The sequence below is a fragment of the Equus caballus genome, chromosome 20 (assembly GCF_041296265.1).
Source record: "Equus caballus isolate H_3958 breed thoroughbred chromosome 20, TB-T2T, whole genome shotgun sequence".
NCBI lineage: Eukaryota > Metazoa > Chordata > Mammalia > Perissodactyla > Equidae > Equus > Equus caballus.
The window spans coordinates 5,009,242-5,027,893 of record NC_091703.1 but is presented as its reverse complement, the minus strand read 5'-3'; the positions used below and the strand labels follow the sequence as shown (position 1 = coordinate 5,027,893).

At 50.0% G+C, this 18,652-nt stretch overlaps 1 protein-coding gene across 4 annotated transcripts; it reads right to left on the bottom strand.

Moving 5' to 3' along the window:
- Positions 1-3,537: 3,537 nt before the first annotated feature.
- NQO2 (N-ribosyldihydronicotinamide:quinone dehydrogenase 2) lies at positions 3,538-18,366 on the bottom strand. Of its 4 annotated transcripts, none has more exons than XM_014734700.3 (8): positions 17,349-18,328; positions 16,591-16,674; positions 14,046-14,193; positions 10,958-11,122; positions 9,462-9,592; positions 6,947-7,060; positions 5,919-6,020; positions 3,538-4,186 (listed from the first exon to the last, which is right to left on the bottom strand). In XM_014734700.3, the coding sequence occupies exons 3-8, from the start codon at positions 14,050-14,052 to the stop codon at positions 4,010-4,012; spliced, it is 696 nt and encodes a 231-aa protein (XP_014590186.2). In that variant the 5' UTR covers positions 14,053-14,193; positions 16,591-16,674; positions 17,349-18,328; the 3' UTR covers positions 3,538-4,009. The 4 variants fall into 4 exon arrangements, with proteins under 4 accessions (XP_014590186.2, XP_070100950.1, XP_005603585.2 ...); XM_070244849.1 differs by having other exon boundaries at positions 17,115-17,354; XM_005603528.4 differs by lacking the exon at positions 16,591-16,674 and having other exon boundaries at positions 18,131-18,366.
- Between the last annotated feature and the right edge of the window lie 286 nt (positions 18,367-18,652).

The following is an 18,652-nucleotide window of genomic DNA, read 5'->3' as shown; positions in this document are numbered from 1 at the left end:
CACGGTGGCTGGCACGAAATTTACCAACCGCATTTAATATAACTTAGTCAAACTTTCGTTCATGGCTTAATTTTTGTCACTGCTGTTTCCCTGGGGGTGTGGTTAAGCAAGGTGTTGTGAGCTACTGTTTTAGTGTGCTTGATACCTGCTCCTTTCAATCGTTGGGTGTGACTTGGAGGGCACTCTCACTGGGAAGTGGATACTTGCATGTGTAATTTTAGCAGCAATTAATAAAAAGGCTGGGACCAAACCTATACGTTTATGGAGTAAGAATACTCATCAAGGCATTTTCAGCGCCTTGCTCTATGTTATTAAGCTACATTAACAAGTTCAGTTTAGGGTGCGTGGTGGGGTTTGGGTGTTGGGTTGTTTTAATGGATTTTTTGAGAAATCAGATCTAGCGGGATGTCTGTCTACAGAAATTTTATTGATTAAAGTAGCATGTTGGTATCAGTGGGGGGGTCCTTTTAGATTGTTGGGTAGGTTTTTAGTGTGAGTGCTATTGTGTGAGAATTAGGCTTTACATAGTTTTGCGTATTTGGTCTTGTTTTTGGGGTTTGGTAAGGTCGTAGTAAATATGCGCAGTGTAAGGTTTAATGGGGGGTTGGGGGGTTGCTAAGGAAATTATTTATTTGCTTAGTAGCGTGTGTGTACCTATGTGTACATATGTGAACTTTTCCGTATGTCCTGAGTCCCTTGACTGAATAACACCTTATGGTTGGTGATGTGGATAAATAACGTTCAATTTAAGTCCAGCGTCAATGTGCTCGACTGTGTTAAGGCCTCTGACAGCCACAGCTGAGTCACAGAATGCCCACGTTATAAAAAATACCAAGTGCACGAAACCATAGTTATGTGTGAGCATGGGCTGATTAGTCATTAGTCTATTAGTCTATAATCAAGATGTCTTCTTTAAGAGGAAAGAATGGGCGATTTTAGGTGGGATGGCCCTGAAGTAAGAACCAGATGCCAGGTATAGTTTCAGTGTAGAAACCCCGACACGTCACGGGCCCGGGGCGAGAACAAGGGCATGCTGTCAGGGGACTGCTGACTTCCCAAGGCTTGCTGATTAAGCTCGTGGAATATAGGTTGTGATATGCATATTGACTCAGGAATATGACTGAATGAATGTTCCTGCCTCTTACTGAAGTAACGGACAGTGATAGAGTGTGGGAAGTAGAAGGATGAACCCAAATGATGGCAACGTTGAATCTGAGGTGCCCGGAAGACAGCTGATAGGATTCTCCAGGGATCAGAAAGCTTGAGGGAGTCCAGAGACAGAGTCTGACTGGGAAAAAGCAGCCCAGGGCATGTTCAGGAAATACTGCCACAAAAGAAAGCAGGGCAGAGTTAGAATACAAAGACAGCAGGCCTCAGACCTGACTGGTGACACAGAGGCCAGGCGGAACGAGCCAGCACCTCCTTGCTCGCCCAGGCCCTGCTCCTGAGCCAGGCAGAAAACATGGACAGCAACTACGTGGATGGGAAGAGGCGTCTGATGAGCAGCTGCGAATGCAAGAACTTTACAGAGACATCCAGGGTGACGACGCCCAGGAGAGCCCCAGCAGAGAAATCAATCTCCCAGGCAGTAGCCAGCTGACAGCCCTGGGCAAGAAGGCTTGGCTCCCCAAGATCACTGAAGATTTTACTGCCATATATCAGGCTAATGATGGCTCCTCAAGGATGGCAAGTCTGGCTCTACTGAAAAGATAGATGATGCTAGTAATGCTGAGAAACCTCTGTGAACAGAAACTCCCAAACCCACGGATCTCAAAAAGAGGAGAGAACAAAAGGCTTCACGTTGAAGATAGGAATACAAATGTCACGTGACTGGTTTGCCTCCAGACATCACAGTGGAGGCTTCCTCACGCCTTCTGTCTAATTTGTCATAATTATGAGATCCTCAGGCAGAAGCTAAAGTCAAGCTTCTCAAAGATAACCAAAGAAATCTTGAAGGGGATGGGCTTTGCAGTTATTTGAAGAGAGAATCTGTGGGTCTTGCATTAGAACTTTTGGATGGAGATGAAATTAGAAGGTAGAAATTGCATATTGAGGCTGCCGAGTTCCAACTAAGGGGAACGTGAGGCTTCAGAAAAGCAGAGGTGCCCGCAGCACAGGAAGAAGTGTCTCTGTAATAACAGCAGCTGGACTGCTGGACCATCCTGAGCACGCCACAAACGAGGGAGTCGTCATCCTCAAAGATGTCCCATCCTGTGGATTCTGAGGATGGCCCGCTGGTGCTCAGCGAGGTCGGAGGAAACCTCTGAGGAGAGTATGCAAAGTGTGGGCCAACTGGGAAGCTCCTTCTCCTTGATAAACACCCAGATGGTGTAACCTCTGTGACCTTGAGGAATGCAGAAGAAGCTGATCCTTGTATTTGAACCCTCAACAGCAGGTGGCTTGGTGGACACCAATCCCTGTCCAAGCGTGGGGTGGGACTACAGAGGACCAGGCTGAGGGGATGCCAAGGGAAAGGGAGGAAAGGCTAAGAGAACGGAGGCTTTCTTTAATGCCCCGAGGCCAACAGAGGCAGTCAGTATTCAAATTCCATCTTTGCTTCAAAGAGCAGGTCTTCTAAAGCAACACATTTCTAGAACATCCTAGCACACGACGAATGCTCAAGAAGCTGTAACTAACATGGCATTTAAAGAACCTATAGGTGGAAAGATATTTGACATAACAGAAGATGGGGGAGATTTTGAAGAAAATCCTTCTAAAAAAGATGCTAAAGAACATGGCTCTGAAGAGTCTCAAGAAGGCAGTTCCAAAAGTCTGAAGAGACCATCTTGGAGGAGAACCTCAAATGAAGAGCCTCAAAAAAGATTATGAAGAGGATGGCTTTGGAAAAAGCTTGAAGGCGACCCTGAAAAGGAATCTGAGGAGGACAGCCCCAAAAAGAGCCTGAGGAGGATGTCTTGGAAACAGAAGCTGAAGACTGCTCTTCAAGACAGTTTGAAGATGGCTCCAAAAACACAGAAGAAAACGGTGTTGAACAGTTAGAAGGAAAGAACCCTGAAAAATCAGAATTTGAAGACGATGGCTCTGAGGGAGCGTCTGATGAGGGACGCTCTGAGAGGGTGAAGATTCAGGTGAAAAGAAAGACACACATGAAAAAGTATTTGATGATGCGTCAGCTGAAAAAGAGGCGGAAGATGCAGGTGCAAAAGGGTTTGAAGGTGCTGATGAAGGGGAGGAAAGTGAGGCAGGGGAAAAGCTGTCGGAAGATGACAGTTCCAACAAGAAGGTGTCTGATGACGAGGATCCAGGGAGAAGCTGTGTGGTGAGTCTGACGAGAAGGGGATGCGGGTGGTGTCGGGAATGCTGAGGAAGACGGGCGCCGGGCATCTGTCTGTCCTCAGCAGCGACCATGAGGAGGAGGAAGAGGAGGAGGAGATGTAATCTCTTAAACTTGCTCTTAGGAAGACGCCCACATCCACATGCCTCTACACTTCGGGGTCTATTAGCAGTGTCACATGAACGTGTGCGGTGATAGGATGCCATCAGACTAACGCTGGGAAATGATCATTGTAACTGGCACTCAGTGATTTAAAACATGTTAAATGGCTGTTCAATTAAAACCTCATAGTCATAATGCAAGTAAGGAAAAAAAAAAAGAAGAAGATGATGGAAGAAATAAGTCCAAACAGAGCACCAAAACACTAGCTATGAAAAGATTCAACTTTCCTGTAAAAAATAAAACTCTCAAGTTGAGTCATGAAATAGAAGAAACTAACAAATCTAGCTCCACGCCAAGAAAGCTATTTGAAAATAACCACGAAGGTTGCAAATAGGGAGATGGAAAGATATTGGAAAAGGAAAGAAAGAACCAGCTGGCCCCGGCAACACTGGGCTGGCTGTATGAAACCCTGAAACACTCCAGGCACGTCATGCACGTCAGTAAATAGGTCTAGGTAATTCCGTTGTCTGTCATCTGCTCACAGCATCATCTTCTCTTTGCACATGCTTGTGTCTCCTTGTGTGGTGCTCATGTGATGTGTACATGGCACAGTTATTGCCCAAAGTACCAAGGGGGTGTGCACAGGATGGGCTCTTCCTTCCAGATGGTTTTCAGCCTCTGGGCCCAGGATGCCACCATCTCTTTTCTCTCTTCTTCTGATGCAATCTCAGGAGCAAAACTGATCTGAGGGGCAAGGATCTTAAATCCACAGAAGTGCAGCGTACCGTGCTACAGCCAGAGAGAGAGAGGACTGGTGAGAAGCCACACCCTTTACATATCATTCAGTTAAATACTTAAAGGGGGAAATGGTATGAAACAAACCTTCAAAGAATACTGAACAACTGTAACGCTACGAGGTAACGGAAAACAACTGAGCTGCCCTACAGCCTTAGGCTGAGGCCTTTGCCAGCGAGGTGAAGCTCTGGGCCGCGGGAGCTCCCAACTCTATTCTGATAACTGAGAGTAAACTGCAACCTCTGCTACTGATGCAGACACTAGACATCACGGTTCTGCTTGATTAGACAAATTATGGTACATTCATACGATGGATTATTCCAGAAGAGATTATTCTAGCTATTATGTGCCACCATGGAAGGTTGTTCAAGATAAGTGCTAAATGAAAACAACAAGAAATTTGAAGCAGTATTTGTGGTGTACTACTTATGTAAAAAAAAAAAAAAACATAATAAACCTAATAGCAAAAAGTATATATGTAAGAATATATATGGGCCGTAAGAAAATACACCAAATTATTAAAAGTGATTCTTTTTAAGGGGGGATTAAGAGGACTGACTTTCTGTTGTTATATTTTATAGTCTCACTTCTTTGTCTGTAATATGTACTCTTTTGCAAACTGAAAAAAATATGAAGATTTTTTTTAAATAAGAAGAATTTAAGCTTGGGTACCGGCATATAAGAGACCAGTCGGCAGGTGGAGGAGAAAGTCCAGACTTGTGAATTACCATCTCCCTCAGCAGAGCATCACTGAATGGAATCACTGTCACCATCTTGTCTCTTTTCAAAGAAGACCACTTGTTTTTCTAGAAATCTCTCTCTCCTCCCTCTGCTTTCCTTCCCTTAAAACCCACAGCCTGGTCCAGGCCTGCCCTACCAGGGGTAGGCGGGAGGGCAAGAGGCCCACACTCCACTGTCTACGTTTTCAAAGCAAGCCCACAAACTGTCAGGTGTGTGACCCCCTCCTAGGTCGACACACGTCCCTTCATAACAACCAGAAAGAACAGTTCCCACCTAGGTTCCCACCGGGGTCTTCCGGGAGTCCTGCACCGGGATGCAGCTGTGGGACCGGAGCCTGTCCCTCAGCACGGGGGCTTCACACGTGGACACCGCAGGCTGTTCAAATGCGCTCTGCCCACTGCTCTCCCCTCCACAGCCAGCCATCCTTGGCCGATCCTCGGGCCCAGGGCATGCACACAGGCAGCACGGTGTCCACCTTGGAGAGCGGGCCACAGGCCCTGAGCCCTGGGTACCCAGAAGGGGTTTGGGCTCTAGCGAGGGGGCACAGCCCCTGGCTCCATGGACCCCTCGCCTGTGGTGGGCGTGAGGCTGTCCTGAATGCCAGGCCCAGGGCACCTCTGGCCAGGGTTCGAGGGCGATGCTGCCTCCACAAAGCTGAGTCAGTGTGGACGGCTCTACACCTCCCTTGTTACACACACAGGGCCACCTTGGGGTGACTCTGTTTACCACAGAGCAGACATCAACTAACCAGGTTTGGCTTAGCTTCTGCCCAAACAATATCAAAGGCTGTCATTATAACATGTGTTTTCCCTACTGGCCAACCTTTTCAGTGCTGCTAAGTAAAAAATGAAAAAGGGCAAGATGTTCTAACTTCCTGTATCCAGGGGGAGGTAAAATGGTCTGGGTGTCAGGCTTCCGTCCCATCTCGTCTGACCCCTGGGGGACTGCAGGGGAAGGGGGGCGGGCAGGGTGGTGCAGTGGGTACCTGGAGGGGCCACAGGAAGTATCGAAAATCTCCGCTGACTCCGGTTTTCGTGTACATCTCGGCCGTGCCGCCCGTGGTGAGCGAGAGGAGGGCCAATTTATCCTGCAGAAGAGAAAGCAGATGCCTTTGTGTGGACTCCAGAGGAGGAGATAAATAAGGGCTATTGCCACTCCAGCACAGAGGTTTCCAATGCCCAGGAGGGAAAATGTGAGGTCAGTTCCTTCCAGGGATGGACAACTCTAACATTCCCATCTCTGTCCTGCCCAGCTGCAGGTGATACCCACATCCAAGGAGAGGAAGGAGGGAACAATCAGAGGGACTGGACCAGGGGAGCAGAGACTCTGCTGTGCCCGACTTCAGGTCGAGTGCAGGCTCCATGGATGCTGTGGGGGAAGTGGGTGAGTGCTAGGCGCTGACTGGTGGCGGGGGGGCGGCTGTGACGGCTGAATGAGGCAGTGGGCAGGTGGGCCAGCACCCAGGACCACTCAGCAAATGGCAGCGTTACTTCAGGGTCCAAGACGGATCTTTGTGATTCAGTGTTTTCCTTATATGCACTTATTTTCAGAGGCTTTTAGAATTTAAAAAATCACAGCTCCTCATGTTGCGCATGTAGCAGGTCCATGTGAGCCTACGCCTGCATGGAGGTCTTGTGTCACCTTATTTTTCCGGGTAGGAAGGTGAAGCTCAGAGGAGAGCTGGGACGAGGCCAGGGTTCGACTGTCAGGAGCAGACCCCTCTCGAGAGCCAGGGCTGACCACCATGGGGCCCAAGTCGGCCTCCCCAACACCAGCCCAGGCCCCCGCGGCCAGTCACTAGTTAGTTGTGGACGTGTCTGTGCCCCTCACTAGACCAAGAGCCCCATGACTTCAGAAACAACGCTTTCCTCACCCGAGCACGGAACCCGGGGCTTTGCACATAGTTGGTGCTCAATCAGTATTTGTTTAAATCAAAAGCCAACTAGAAACGCAACTTGAAGAGCTGCCCCCCTCCCTCCCCCGTCCCAGCAACTCCTACCCCAGTGCACACACCTTGAGGAAGCCGGAGTCGTAGAATCCGGGGACGTCGAAGGCGAAGCCCTGGCACAGCACCCTGTCCATCCAGCCCTTCAGGATGGCCGGCACGCTGAACCAGTACAGCGGGAACTGCGGGGGCAACAGCGGAGCCACATGCTGTCTACCTGGTGATCCAGGACTCCCGCCGCCCTCCCCCGCCAGGTGGCCGGGCAGGTGAGGGTACCATGGGGCAGGATGAGCAGGGCGGGACCTTTCTGCCCATTCCCTCTGAGGCACACAATGAGGACATGGTGATGTTGGGGTGGACGGGGTTGACAACGGCCCTGGCTGCTGTTATAGGTGGCTCTGCATCCCGCAGTGACAGTCCCCTGATGCTGGTCCCTGAGCAGGCGGGAGGCGCTGGGAAGCTCTAGGAGACACTGGCTCTGTGGCAGCAGTCCCTGTGACCGATCCAGGCGAGGGGGCCAAGAGGAAGGGTGTGGAAGAGAAGGTACCCCTGTCCGTGCCTGGGAGTGAGCTGCTGGCCTCTGGGAGTCGGACTGAGTTAGGTGCTGAGCTTTGGATTTCAACACAAACTAAAGCCTTATGCTCAGATTCCAAACACAGCAGCAGTAAGAGCTCCCTGAAGTCCCTCTGGTTCCCAGAGAAGCCCTAACACTCTACTGAACACATCATCAATGGAAGGAACACAGGCAATAATCTGTCGCCAAAGGGGAAGGAAGCCCATGTTCCACGTGCTTTCACGATACATCCAACGCGGGACTCGGCACTGAAATCCAAGCTCCACAACCTCCTGCTGATGACGGTGGCAAGTTGCTTAACCTCTCTGTGCCTCCTTTTCCTGATGTGAGTAGGGCGACTACTAGTTCCCAGCTCACAGCATTGTGCTGAGGATTCAGTGACACACTGCAGCGCCCAGAACAGCCAGTGCGCAGTGAGCAGCGAGCTATGATAACAGTAGCAGTAGTGATGAATGAAATACTTATTAGTGTTGAGTGAAAAAAGAAACTTACAATGCAGACCCTCTGGGCAAAGTATCAGGAAAAGAGGGAATGCAGGGGGATAAGAGAAGTGAAATGGGGTAGAAAAGAGAAAGATCATTACAGAAAGAACAGGCCTTGACTTGCTTCAGCCACCCAGTTACATGAGTGGAGGAGGCGGGGGAGAGGAGGGGCAGCTGGCCCCAGGAAGACAGGAAGAGAGGCGCGAGAGAACTGAGCACGGCTCTGCTCTGACCGTGGGCCAACTGCTGGGGCCCGTCTTGCTGTAGCCCCATCGTTCTGGCATGACTATTAGTAAGTGGACCATAAGCCATATAGCCATCTAGGTCTAAGGCACTGTGATCCAGCCACGTGTAATGAGGATGAAAGAACGTCCTGCACCTTGACCAGACCAGCAGCTCAAGGTCGCTCATAAAGACAGGGATGGTGCCAGGAAGGCGTGCATAGAGGCAGCCTGGGTCAGGCAGAAGAGAAGGGGTGAAGCATCCCTCCTCCCATAGGTGCAGGTTTATTTTATGAAGGGTTTGTGAACTTCGCCTTTCAGGATGTGTTGTTCCATCTGGACCCCTCACCCGAAATGTGGGCTCAGCACCCCCATGAGCACAGGGGTCTTGTCCTCCCACCCACTCCCCACCCTCAAGCAGGCTGGAAAACAGAGACAATCTGGACCAGTCAGATTGCTCCCTTCAAGATTCTGGATCTAAACTCCAGTCCTGGGTGCGCAGTGAGGGAGGAGAGCAGAGCCGACGTGCGGAGAGGAGCAGCTGACACGCAGAGCCAGCGAGAGCGGAGGTGTCCAAGCCCCATCTCCACTGTCCCTGAGGCCCAGCCAGCCTGCCCTTGGGTTCAAGGAGACCCAAGTGACCAGGGTCCTTCGAATAAATTCTCCTTTTCTTCGAGTTGGACTTAGATTTCCATCAACCCAATGATTCCCAAAAGCACGGGTTTATTTTGCTGCCAGGCTACGTTCACCTCCACGGCGGCATGCCTGTCTAGCGCGGGCGGCAAGTGGCCTTGACGAGCTAGAGTCCATAGAAGCAGCGTCCTGGGCTGGCTCTTCCTGCAGCGAGTCACCAGCCTGGGACAATTGTGAATGAATACACGGAAGCAGGGTCGAGTGAGGCAACCAGAGAGAGGAAGGAACAAAAGAAGATTCTCCTCTTAATGATTAGGATATTCAAGGCAGGAGTTGCCTTTCACCCGAATTACCTGGGTAAATACTCACATGGACAAATCTGGTTTTCATGCAGCCTCTACACGTCTGGGGTGGGGACGGGAGGGGAAGGAGGGCAACTCAGGGCATGAGTCAGACATTCCATGGACTGCTGGGCTAACGCAAATGCTGAGGGGTCAGGACTTTGAAGGAGTGATATTGGGTACATGGATCTCCTTACCCAGCCAGACACAAATATGTGGGCAAATGTGCTAAAAACACTAATACCACTTCTGGGAGCATGAAACTCAGCATGTGGAAAGAGTCTGACATAAAATGAATCTAATTTACCATAATAATTAGAGGAAAAACGAACCTGAAATATCACTAGATCAGCTTCCTGAACCTTCTTCTGCTCGTCAATGATGTCACTGGTCAGAGACCTCTTCTTGCAGGCTTCATATGCCTCCACCCCATAACGGAAGAAGTCGGGATTGCAGAGCACGCCTGGAGAGGAAGAGGCCAATGTTCTCACTCTCAGCTGGGCGTCCACAGCCCATCCTGCCGATCCCACGAGTGTCACTGTTACCTGGACTCACTGAGCAAGGCACCAGACACTCACCGAGACCTGACCAGGTGCCAGGCCCTCAGCTCAGCTATGTACATAAAAAGAGAGAAAGCTACCGTCCTTATCTTCAAGGGACTCAAAGTCTAGCAGAAACAGATAAATAACCAAATGATTAACCTACAAAACCTGATCGGTCTGCAAGCTCAGTCTAATGCTGTGGCCAGATGAGCCCCCATGCCACCATCAAGATGCATGTGGTCCAGCTCTGGAGTGTGAAACACGTACAGCGGCCGCCCAGAGGGGCAGTAACCAGCTCTGCTTGGGTGGGTTACCAACACATCCCTGGAGATTGGCTTTCTGACCGGGTTTTGAAGATGGGATAGGAGTTCACCAGGTAGCCTGGAGCACTGGAGTGAAGGGGAAGGATGTTCTGAGCAAAAGACGCAGAGAGGGCAGAGCGTCCACCAACCTGGCCAGGCCGGCAAAGGGCCACCAGGAGCACATCTGAGGGACGGGGGCGAAAGGCAGGAGGGCTGCAGGTGATGTGACTAGAGCGATGGGCCAGGCCTCGCAAGCCTTGCTGAGAAGCTTAGGCTTTTCCTGCACGTGGGGAGCTATACGGTGTAAGCAGGAAAAATAAACAGATGGCCCGATGTGAGTCTGGAAAAGCTCACTGTAGCAGCAGTGATTCAAGAGCAAGCCCAGTGGGGGAGGGGGAGGTCAGGCAGGAGCCGCGGGTGGGAGGAGGTGTTTGGGACTAGAACTTCCAGCTCTACCTAGGCAACTAAGACGAAAGTAAGTTATCTTGATCTATGCCTTTAATCAGCTTCCTGTCAACCAGAACGATTCCTCAGGAGGCATTAATCAGGATTAATAACAGGTTGCCATCACGGAGGGCTTCCCACCCCCCAGGTGCCGCGCTCCATACAGGACCTCTTCTAACTTCAGAACAGCCGATGAGATCGGTGTGAGGAAACCCAGACTGAAGAGAGGCTGAGGGACGAGTCCAAGGCCACCAGGCCCTAAGTGGCAGCAGAGTGGGACGACAGTGGAGAACACACTGGCAATTGCCTTATACAGCACAGACTACCTCTGGAAGGATATGGAGCAAACTGATCCACGGACCTTGAGGGCAGAGGAGCCGTGTGGCTGGGGGACACAGTGGGAAGGACCTGCATTGCAGACTCTTTTATCTTGAGAGTTGTATATCACGTCAATGATTAGCTTTTTTCAAGACATTTTTTAAATTAAAAAAACACAAGAAGAAAGTTTTAAAAAAGCAGAGCGCTTATCCCACGACTCACCAGCGATATCCTTCCTTGTGGCCCTCGGCTCAAAGTCCATAGCGTAGAGATCAGAAACAGTGACGGCGCAGCCCTGCCTGTTCAGCTCCTCCACCGCCACTCTCTTCAAGGATCCATTGAAAGACCTGGGCTCTTGGTGCGCATAGACGATGAGCACTTTCTTACCTAAATCCGGAGAAGAAACATTCTCTTCAAGAGCAATTCCTCTGTATCAAAATTCAAGGAGGACTAAGACGAAAAGGAGGTGTGTAGGTGTGTCACAGCAGCTGAAGCTAAGAAATACCAACCCTTTTTATGGGTGACAGTTTTAAAATAATGAGCATTTTTTTAATCGAGTTATATCATAGCTCATCATTATTTGTGCTTACTAATACACAAAAATACAACAGGTCAAATTATGATTCCTCAAAAATAACACCACTAAGGGGGGCTGGCCCCGTGGCCGAGTGGTTAAGTTCGCGTGCTCCGCTGCAGGCGGCCCAGTGTTTCGTTGGTTTGAATCCTGGGCGTAGACATGGCACTGCTCATCAAGCCACGATGAGGCAGCGTCCCACATGCCACAACTAGAAGGACCTACAAAGAAGAATATACAACTATGTACTGGGGGGCTTTGGGGAGAAAAAGGAAAAAAATAAAATCTTTAAAAAAAAAAAAGAAAACACCACTAAGTTCTTTAAAAGCCCAACCTATTTTGGCTATCCTCTATGAGAAGTTTTAGCCCTGTTTCCTAACATCAAAATAAAAAGCTACCGCAATTACTCTTTCGTGTTAACCCTACATTGGCAGGTGTCAGCTACTGCCACAAAGTTGTGCTTTCTTCTCCTCGAGGCCCATCAAAATCTGACACTTAAACAAGATATGAAACATTGGACCCCTAGTTCCAGAGGGGGGAGCAGGGCCTACACAGAGCCCAGCTTTTCGTGGCAAGTCTGACAAGAAGCTCTATGAAGAGTCAGGTCTTACAAGTCCTGGCTGTGTCATTAATAGCAGAAGCCTCTGAAGCAGAATTTTCCCCGTTTATAAGATTCTGTGAGATTATGTACTGATTTCTCCTGGAAGGCAGCTTTGGGGATTTGCTTAAATTTGTCCTGGTAACGTCTAAGACTAAAATGTTCTAACTCTTGATTTAAGTTTCTCAGTTTAGGACCTTGAGGAGAAAACACAAAAGTTAATTTGAAGCAAACAGCTTTGGGACACTTGACTGAGTGTAAAGGTTGAATTTCATGAGTTAGATTAATGGTCAACATTCTTGACTTCTCAGATTCCTTTGTGATAAAAGAACTCTACTTGGGAGCTTAATAGGAGAATGGATACAAATGAAATATCCACACCAGTGGCTCTCAACTGCGGGCAGTGCTGCCTCCCAGGGGATATTTCACAATGTCTGGAGACAGTCTTGGTTGTCACGGCTAGGGGGGAGGGTGCTACTGGCATCTGATAGAGACCAGGGATGCTGCTAAACATCCTGCAATGCACAGGACAGCCCCCACAACAAAGATTATCTGGCTTAAAATGTCAGTAGTGCTGTAGTTAAGAAACCACAATCTACACTATAATGTGTAAAATAAGGTGGATCTTTAGGTTCTGAAATAAAAGGATTTTCATGTTTTATTGCTGGGAGAAAAAAGAAGTTGCAGAATGGCGTGTGTGTGTGTATATGTGTGTGCTGTGGGCAGAGACAAAAGTAAAGATGCAGTCATACTGAATGTTTCACCATGGTGACTGCTGGGGCTCACTCACTCAGTAACTATTTATTGAGCACCTACCATGTCTTGGGGATCATTCCAGAGACTAGAACAAAGACAGGATAAGCATGTCCCTTAGTTTCAGGGAACTTACATTCTGGTGGGGTTGAAATGGACTGTGGGAATTAATAAAAGAAACCTGAACTCCACTGAAGTTGGGAAGACCTGCAGGGGGAGCTCTCCTGCACTATCATACATGGTCAATTACTCCAAAAGGGAAGAGACAGAGGCTCTGACAGGAAGCCAACTGCTTCACTACTCAAGGGAGATTTCTCTCCCCACCCAGCAACACACCAGCCATGAGAAACACAGCAGCTTAGCCAATGAGAAATGCCTCAGCTCAGCCAATGAGAAATGCCACAGCTCAGCCAATGAGAAATGCCTCAGCTCAGCCAATGAGAAACACTGCAGCTCAGCCAATGAGAAGCCATTGCCACCCTGAACTGCTACTTTCCTCCAATGGACTTTCCTTTAGAATAGCCCCTCCCACTCCCCCTTCTTCTCTATAAAGCCAGCTCCCCTTCTTTGTTCTCCAGATTTGCCTATGATTCTCCAGAGCCCGCACATCCCAGATTGCAATTCTTTTGACTATTCCTGAATAAACTCGTTTTGAGGCTTTTTAAGTTAATAGGACAGTAACATAAATAAGAAAGTACAAAGCAAGATAATTCCAGATAGCGATTCTGTAACTGCGGGCCCACTAGGACCAGTATGAACTGATCCCATCTTATCAATAGAATGATTAAGAGTTGTTTTTCAGAAGTAGTAAACAAAAAAATCTGCAAGTCACGTAGTCAGAGAACGCACAGAGGAGAAAATCTTGACCTGAAATGACACCAGGACCAAAGATTCTCCCTCTGCAGAACCAAAGGACGGGAACAGGACTGGAATGTGAAAGTTGGACTCTTGTCAGAAGTGAGGGATCCGTTGTCCCGGAAGATCTGGCGGTGAAGCCCCTTCCACAGCTTACCACAAACGTTTAAAACATTACCACAAATATTTCAAGCCCTCCAATCAAAACCTGCCCCTCCAGCATTTCCCGTCCCGGCCTGTTCTCCCAACCTCTTAACTTTGGCCCCAAACCCTGAACCAGGGACACAGGGTTGAGAGCTTGGCCTCCTGCCTCCTTGGGCGGTGACCTCACAATCAAGCATTTTCTTTTCTCAAAAGCCAGTGGCATAATAATTGCTTTTCATGTGCATCAGGTAGAGAACATCAATTTTGTACGGTAACAATTCACGTTATAAACAAAAGGGTTGTTTGAATTTTTTATAACAATGTATTCAATCTCCAATTAAAATTTCAACTTTAAAAAGTTTAACTACCCCACAGCTAATAATCACCTGCCATGTGCTAGGAAGACGGATTCTTTCTCTCTGAAGACTGCCAAGAGGTGGGTCTGCTGTTAGTCCTGGTCGCTGGTCAGGAAGTGCTCGATGGAGCAGCCCCAGGCTTTTAGGTGTGGCTGTTCTGCTCAGTGACCCCAACAATCTGCAAGAGAAAACAAACACTTGAGGGAGGTGGGGGAGGCAGTGGTGAAGTCAACGTGCTGACTCCAGGCCTCACCACCACTTAGTGAAGGGCAGGAAAATGTGTCAGAAAAAAGTCTTCTCAAAAGAGGCAAGGAACTCTCTGGAGATTTAGGCCTCAGAGGATAAATCATGCAGGCTATCAAAACCTTTTTTTTTTTTTGAAAGGACTCAGAAGTTTTTCTGAAGGGGCCACAGAGAAGAGGTCCTGGGAAATGAGTCATCCGATAGGAAGAAGGGCCGGGCCTCTCTTCCTCCCTCCCTCTCCCAAGCTTTCCCCGTAAGATATTCACCTTAGCTGATTAGACAACGGGCAGGAGTACTGGTAAGCAATTCATAGCTACCATGTCTACCAGAGTCTACAGAGCCCCAGCATCACCCAGGAGAGCAAGAGAGACCAGTACATACGTACGACAGCTGGCACATAAGGCTCTGGAAAATCTTAGTTCTCCCTGTGGGGCCTCAAAGGCCAGGGAAGCCTGAATCCTCACCCCTGGCTGGCCGACCCCACAATAACTGGCTTCATTCTGAGAAGAGACAGTCTCCAACAAAGCTGCGCCCACCGTCAGAAAAAACTGCTCAGAGCCTGTGACTCAGGGCCAGTGTGGAGATGCCGCATGTTGTGTCCAAATGACAATCTGTGTGTGTGTGTGTGTGAGAGAGAGAGAGAGAGAGAGGCAGATTGGCCCTGAGCTAACATCTGTGCCAACCTTCCTCTATTTTACGTGGGATGCTACCAGAGTGTGGACTGACGAGCAGTGTTAGGTCTACACCCAGGATCTGAACCTGCAAACCCTGGGCTGCCAAAGTGGAGCGTGTGAACTTAACCACTACACCACAGGGCCAGCCCCACAAATGACAATTTTAAAATGTCAATGCATCCCAATAAAAATAACAGAGAGACAGAAATCGGGCTCATCAATGGCCACCACTGGAATCTGGAACAGAGCCTGAATGAGCTCATTCCTGGGCCCTCCATGCCACCAGCTGTGCAGGAGCGCTGGGTAAACTGCTGAGATATGCAGACTGCTGCCAAGAACTGAGGGCAGGGTGAGGGGCTGGGCTGTACCCGGGGCTGGGTGCCCGGGGGACAGAAAGGAAAAGAGGTTTAAATAAGTGTGGCCAGAGCTGAGTCAGGGGCAGGCAGGCCCTTCAAGTGGAGAGAGAGCAAACAGCTCTCACCAGACAGAGGGTGGAAACTCCAAACACCTTCAAACCCCAAAGGTGAGTTTCAGTATTTTCCCATTTTGCTTAAATCAACTATTGACTGAACAGTTAGGAGCCTGCCTCTGGCTACCGAACATCATCTCTCTTGTTCTTTAAGAACAGTCCCTGAGAGCCAGCCCTGATGGCCCAGCAGTTAAAGTTTGGAGCTCTTTGCTTTGGTGGCCTGGGTTTGGTTCCCGGGTGTAGAACCACACCACTGGTCTGTCAGTAGCCATGCTGTGGCAGTGGCTCATATCGGAGAACTAGAAGAATTTACAACTATATACAACTACGTACTGAGGCTTTGGGGGGGGAAGGAAGAAAAAAGAGGAAGATTGACAACAAATGTTAGCTTAGGGCAAATGTCTTGCCCCCCCCAAAAAAATTCTGACCTATAAAGTTTGCCTAATACCTCTAAAAAAACCAAAAAAACAAAAAAGGACGGTCTCTGAATTTATTCCCATGTTAATATGCCCAGCTAGAGACTACATTTCCCAGCCTCCCTTGCACTTAGAGGTGGCCAATGAGGTGTAAGCAGAAGCCACCAGGTGGGGCTCCTAGGGAATATCCTTAAAGGGGCTGACTTAGCAGGGGTGGAGGGGGTGTACCATTTTGGCCCTTCCCACTGGCCTTCTTCTGAGCTGGACTGTGGGATGACAGTGAGGACTCAGTCAGTCATCTCGTTATCCTGGGGACAGAGGCTATGGACTAAGGATGGCAGAAGAGAGATATGAAAGGAATCTGCATTCCTGATGCTTTCTTGGGGCTGTGAGACGGTTCTGGATTGCCAACCTCCAGCCTTCTTTACATGAGAGATCAAACTCTGAACTGTGTTTAAGCCGCTGGGGTTGACTCTCCATTACCAGCAGCGAGTAGGACACAAGTCCTCACCAACCTACTCATCCAATCCACCGGGTCCCCAGCTTGTCGCAGGACTCGCCCTCTGGCCAGGTACTGCACTAGGTGCTGAGGCCACAGCAGTGAACAAGACACTGAGAATGGAACTTTATATTTATACCCTCGGGGCAGGAAAAGTCAGGGAAAGAAACCAACCATAAACATCTAGATAGTGATAAGTACTAGTAATAATACTAAGTAATGGTGGCAGTGATGATAAAATAAAGTACTCTAGTGAATAGAACAGCAGGGGTACCTTTGCTCTTTCAGAGGGGACGGTCCAGGACAGTATCTCTGAGCAAGCACGTGAATGATGATACGGACCCAGCCACGCAAAGATCTAGAGGGATAGAGGCCCAGGCAGAGGGAAAAGCAAGTATAAGGCGTGAGGTGGAAACTGGCCTGGAGTGTTCAAGAAACATCAAGAAAGCCTGTTTGACTGGCCTGGGGTTAAAAAACGGTGTGTGTGTGGGGGGGGGGGTTTGCAGTCAAAGAGGTCATCTGGGAGACCCGAGAATGGCTAAGGATTTTATTCTAAGCCTAATAGAAAGCTGTTGGAGCATTTTAAGCAGGAGAGTGACATGACGTGATAACCTTTTAAAAGGTTACCGCTGTCCTGCAGATTCAGGAGACACCTTATCCTGAGATTCCAAAGGGGAGGCTTCAGATCAAAGGCTTTAATTTTAATGCTTACAGCAGGGCGTACATTCTTCTGTATCCCTCCGCCTCCCCATTCCCTATTGTTTTGCTTGGCCCAGTTTACACAGCTACATCACGTGCCTGGCCATCAACGGCATTTGAGCGTGTGACTCCCCACCTCATCCAATTCTCCTAGTCGTAGAGAACAAGAAACTGGAGCCCAAGAAGTGAGAGACTTGTCCAAAATAAGAGAAAAGACTCTTATCAGGCTCTTGACTTGCTGTCCAGGGTTCTTCACTTCCCTGTCTTCTCCCTCCTTGGGCCACACGCTACCGCAGTAACCGGTTTCTCCTTCGTTAGAAACTGTACACTTACCCACGTCTGCAGGAAAAAGGAACCTTGTGGTTATTAAACTATATATACCACATCCATGGGCTCTGATATTTTTGATGCACATGATTTCATCTTAATCAGCATCCAGAAGCTGTTTTACGACGTTTTCACTTCATTTCCTATGCTTTTTTCCATACGATCAGGCCCGTGCTTGTCATTCTCTATGTAGCTACACCACGGTCTGCATGCCCATTTGTGACCATTTCTCTATTCCTGAGCACTTCGGGTATTTCCATCTTTTTTCCAAAACAAAAACAGCACTGCTAGAAGTGTGTATTATTTAATATATGTTCCTTTGCATGTACTTCTTTGGTTGATATTTCCAGAGAGATTAAAAGTTGAAGCAAATTTTTTAGGTTCTGTTACAGATGGCCACAACATCCTTGACAAAGGCCGCGCGCGGTCAGGGAAGCCCAGGTGCCCGCCTCGGCCTTAGCCCGGCAGTGCGTTTACACACTGGCCTTGGGCTGCCCTGTCTCCTCGTTTGCGCTATGCGGGTAGTCACAGCACCGCGTACAGGGCGGAGGGCAGAGGAAACAGATGGCCAGCACTCAGAACGGGCCTAGCACGGGGCTGGCTCGGGAGGAGCCAGTACAGTCCTGGTTGCGAAACGATCAACGGCCCGCGGTAAAAGGGACCACATGTTCCCAGTCCGGCTGGGAAGTGAAAATCGGCGACCTCTCCGGCCCTCAGGCTCGGCCGAGAGCAGGCCCGGGGAACTGCCCCTCGCAGGCCCTAGGTCCCCGGGTCGGGGAGGCACTCACCCTCCGGCCAGCGGACACCCAGGGAGGGAGCGGCAGAACTCGGCCTTGCGCCTCTGGGAGGGAAGCTCCGAGCATCCGCACCAGCTCCCGCTGCGTGCGGCCGCGCGCTCCCAGACGCCCAGCGGTACGCAGCGCCCCGGCGGCCGCGCTCCAGGGAACCCGGACCAAGCGCACTGCGGCGCCCCGGCTGGTCCGCCCACTCGGAGGCGCCTCTCCGCCCCGCCCCGCCCCGCCCCGCCCCGCCCACTCCCTGGCGCCTAGGCCCCTCTCCGCCCCGCCCCACAGCCCCGCCCCGCCCACTCCACGGCTGGGAGGTGACGCGACGCTCCGCCCCACAGCCCCGCCCGGCCCACTCCACCGCTGGGAGGTGACGCGACGCCCCGCCCCACAGCCCCGCCCGGCCCACTCCACCGCTGGGAGGTGACGCGACGCCCCGCCCCACAGCCCCGCCCCGCCCACTCCACCGCTGGGAGGTGACGCGACGCTCCGCCCCACAGCCCCGCCCGGCCCACTCCACCGCTG

Bases quoted from the DNA above. Each gene is read 5' to 3' on its own strand.
- NQO2 (XM_005603528.4), bottom strand. The intron at 9,593-10,957 runs GTGAGTCGTGGG...CTTCCTCTCCAG, and splicing joins CACAAGGAAGGATATCGCTG to GCGTGCTCTGCAATCCCGAC. The intron at 4,187-5,918 runs GTACCCACTGCA...CTCTGGCTGTAG, and splicing joins ACTTCCTGTGGCCCCTCCAG to CACGGTACGCTGCACTTCTG.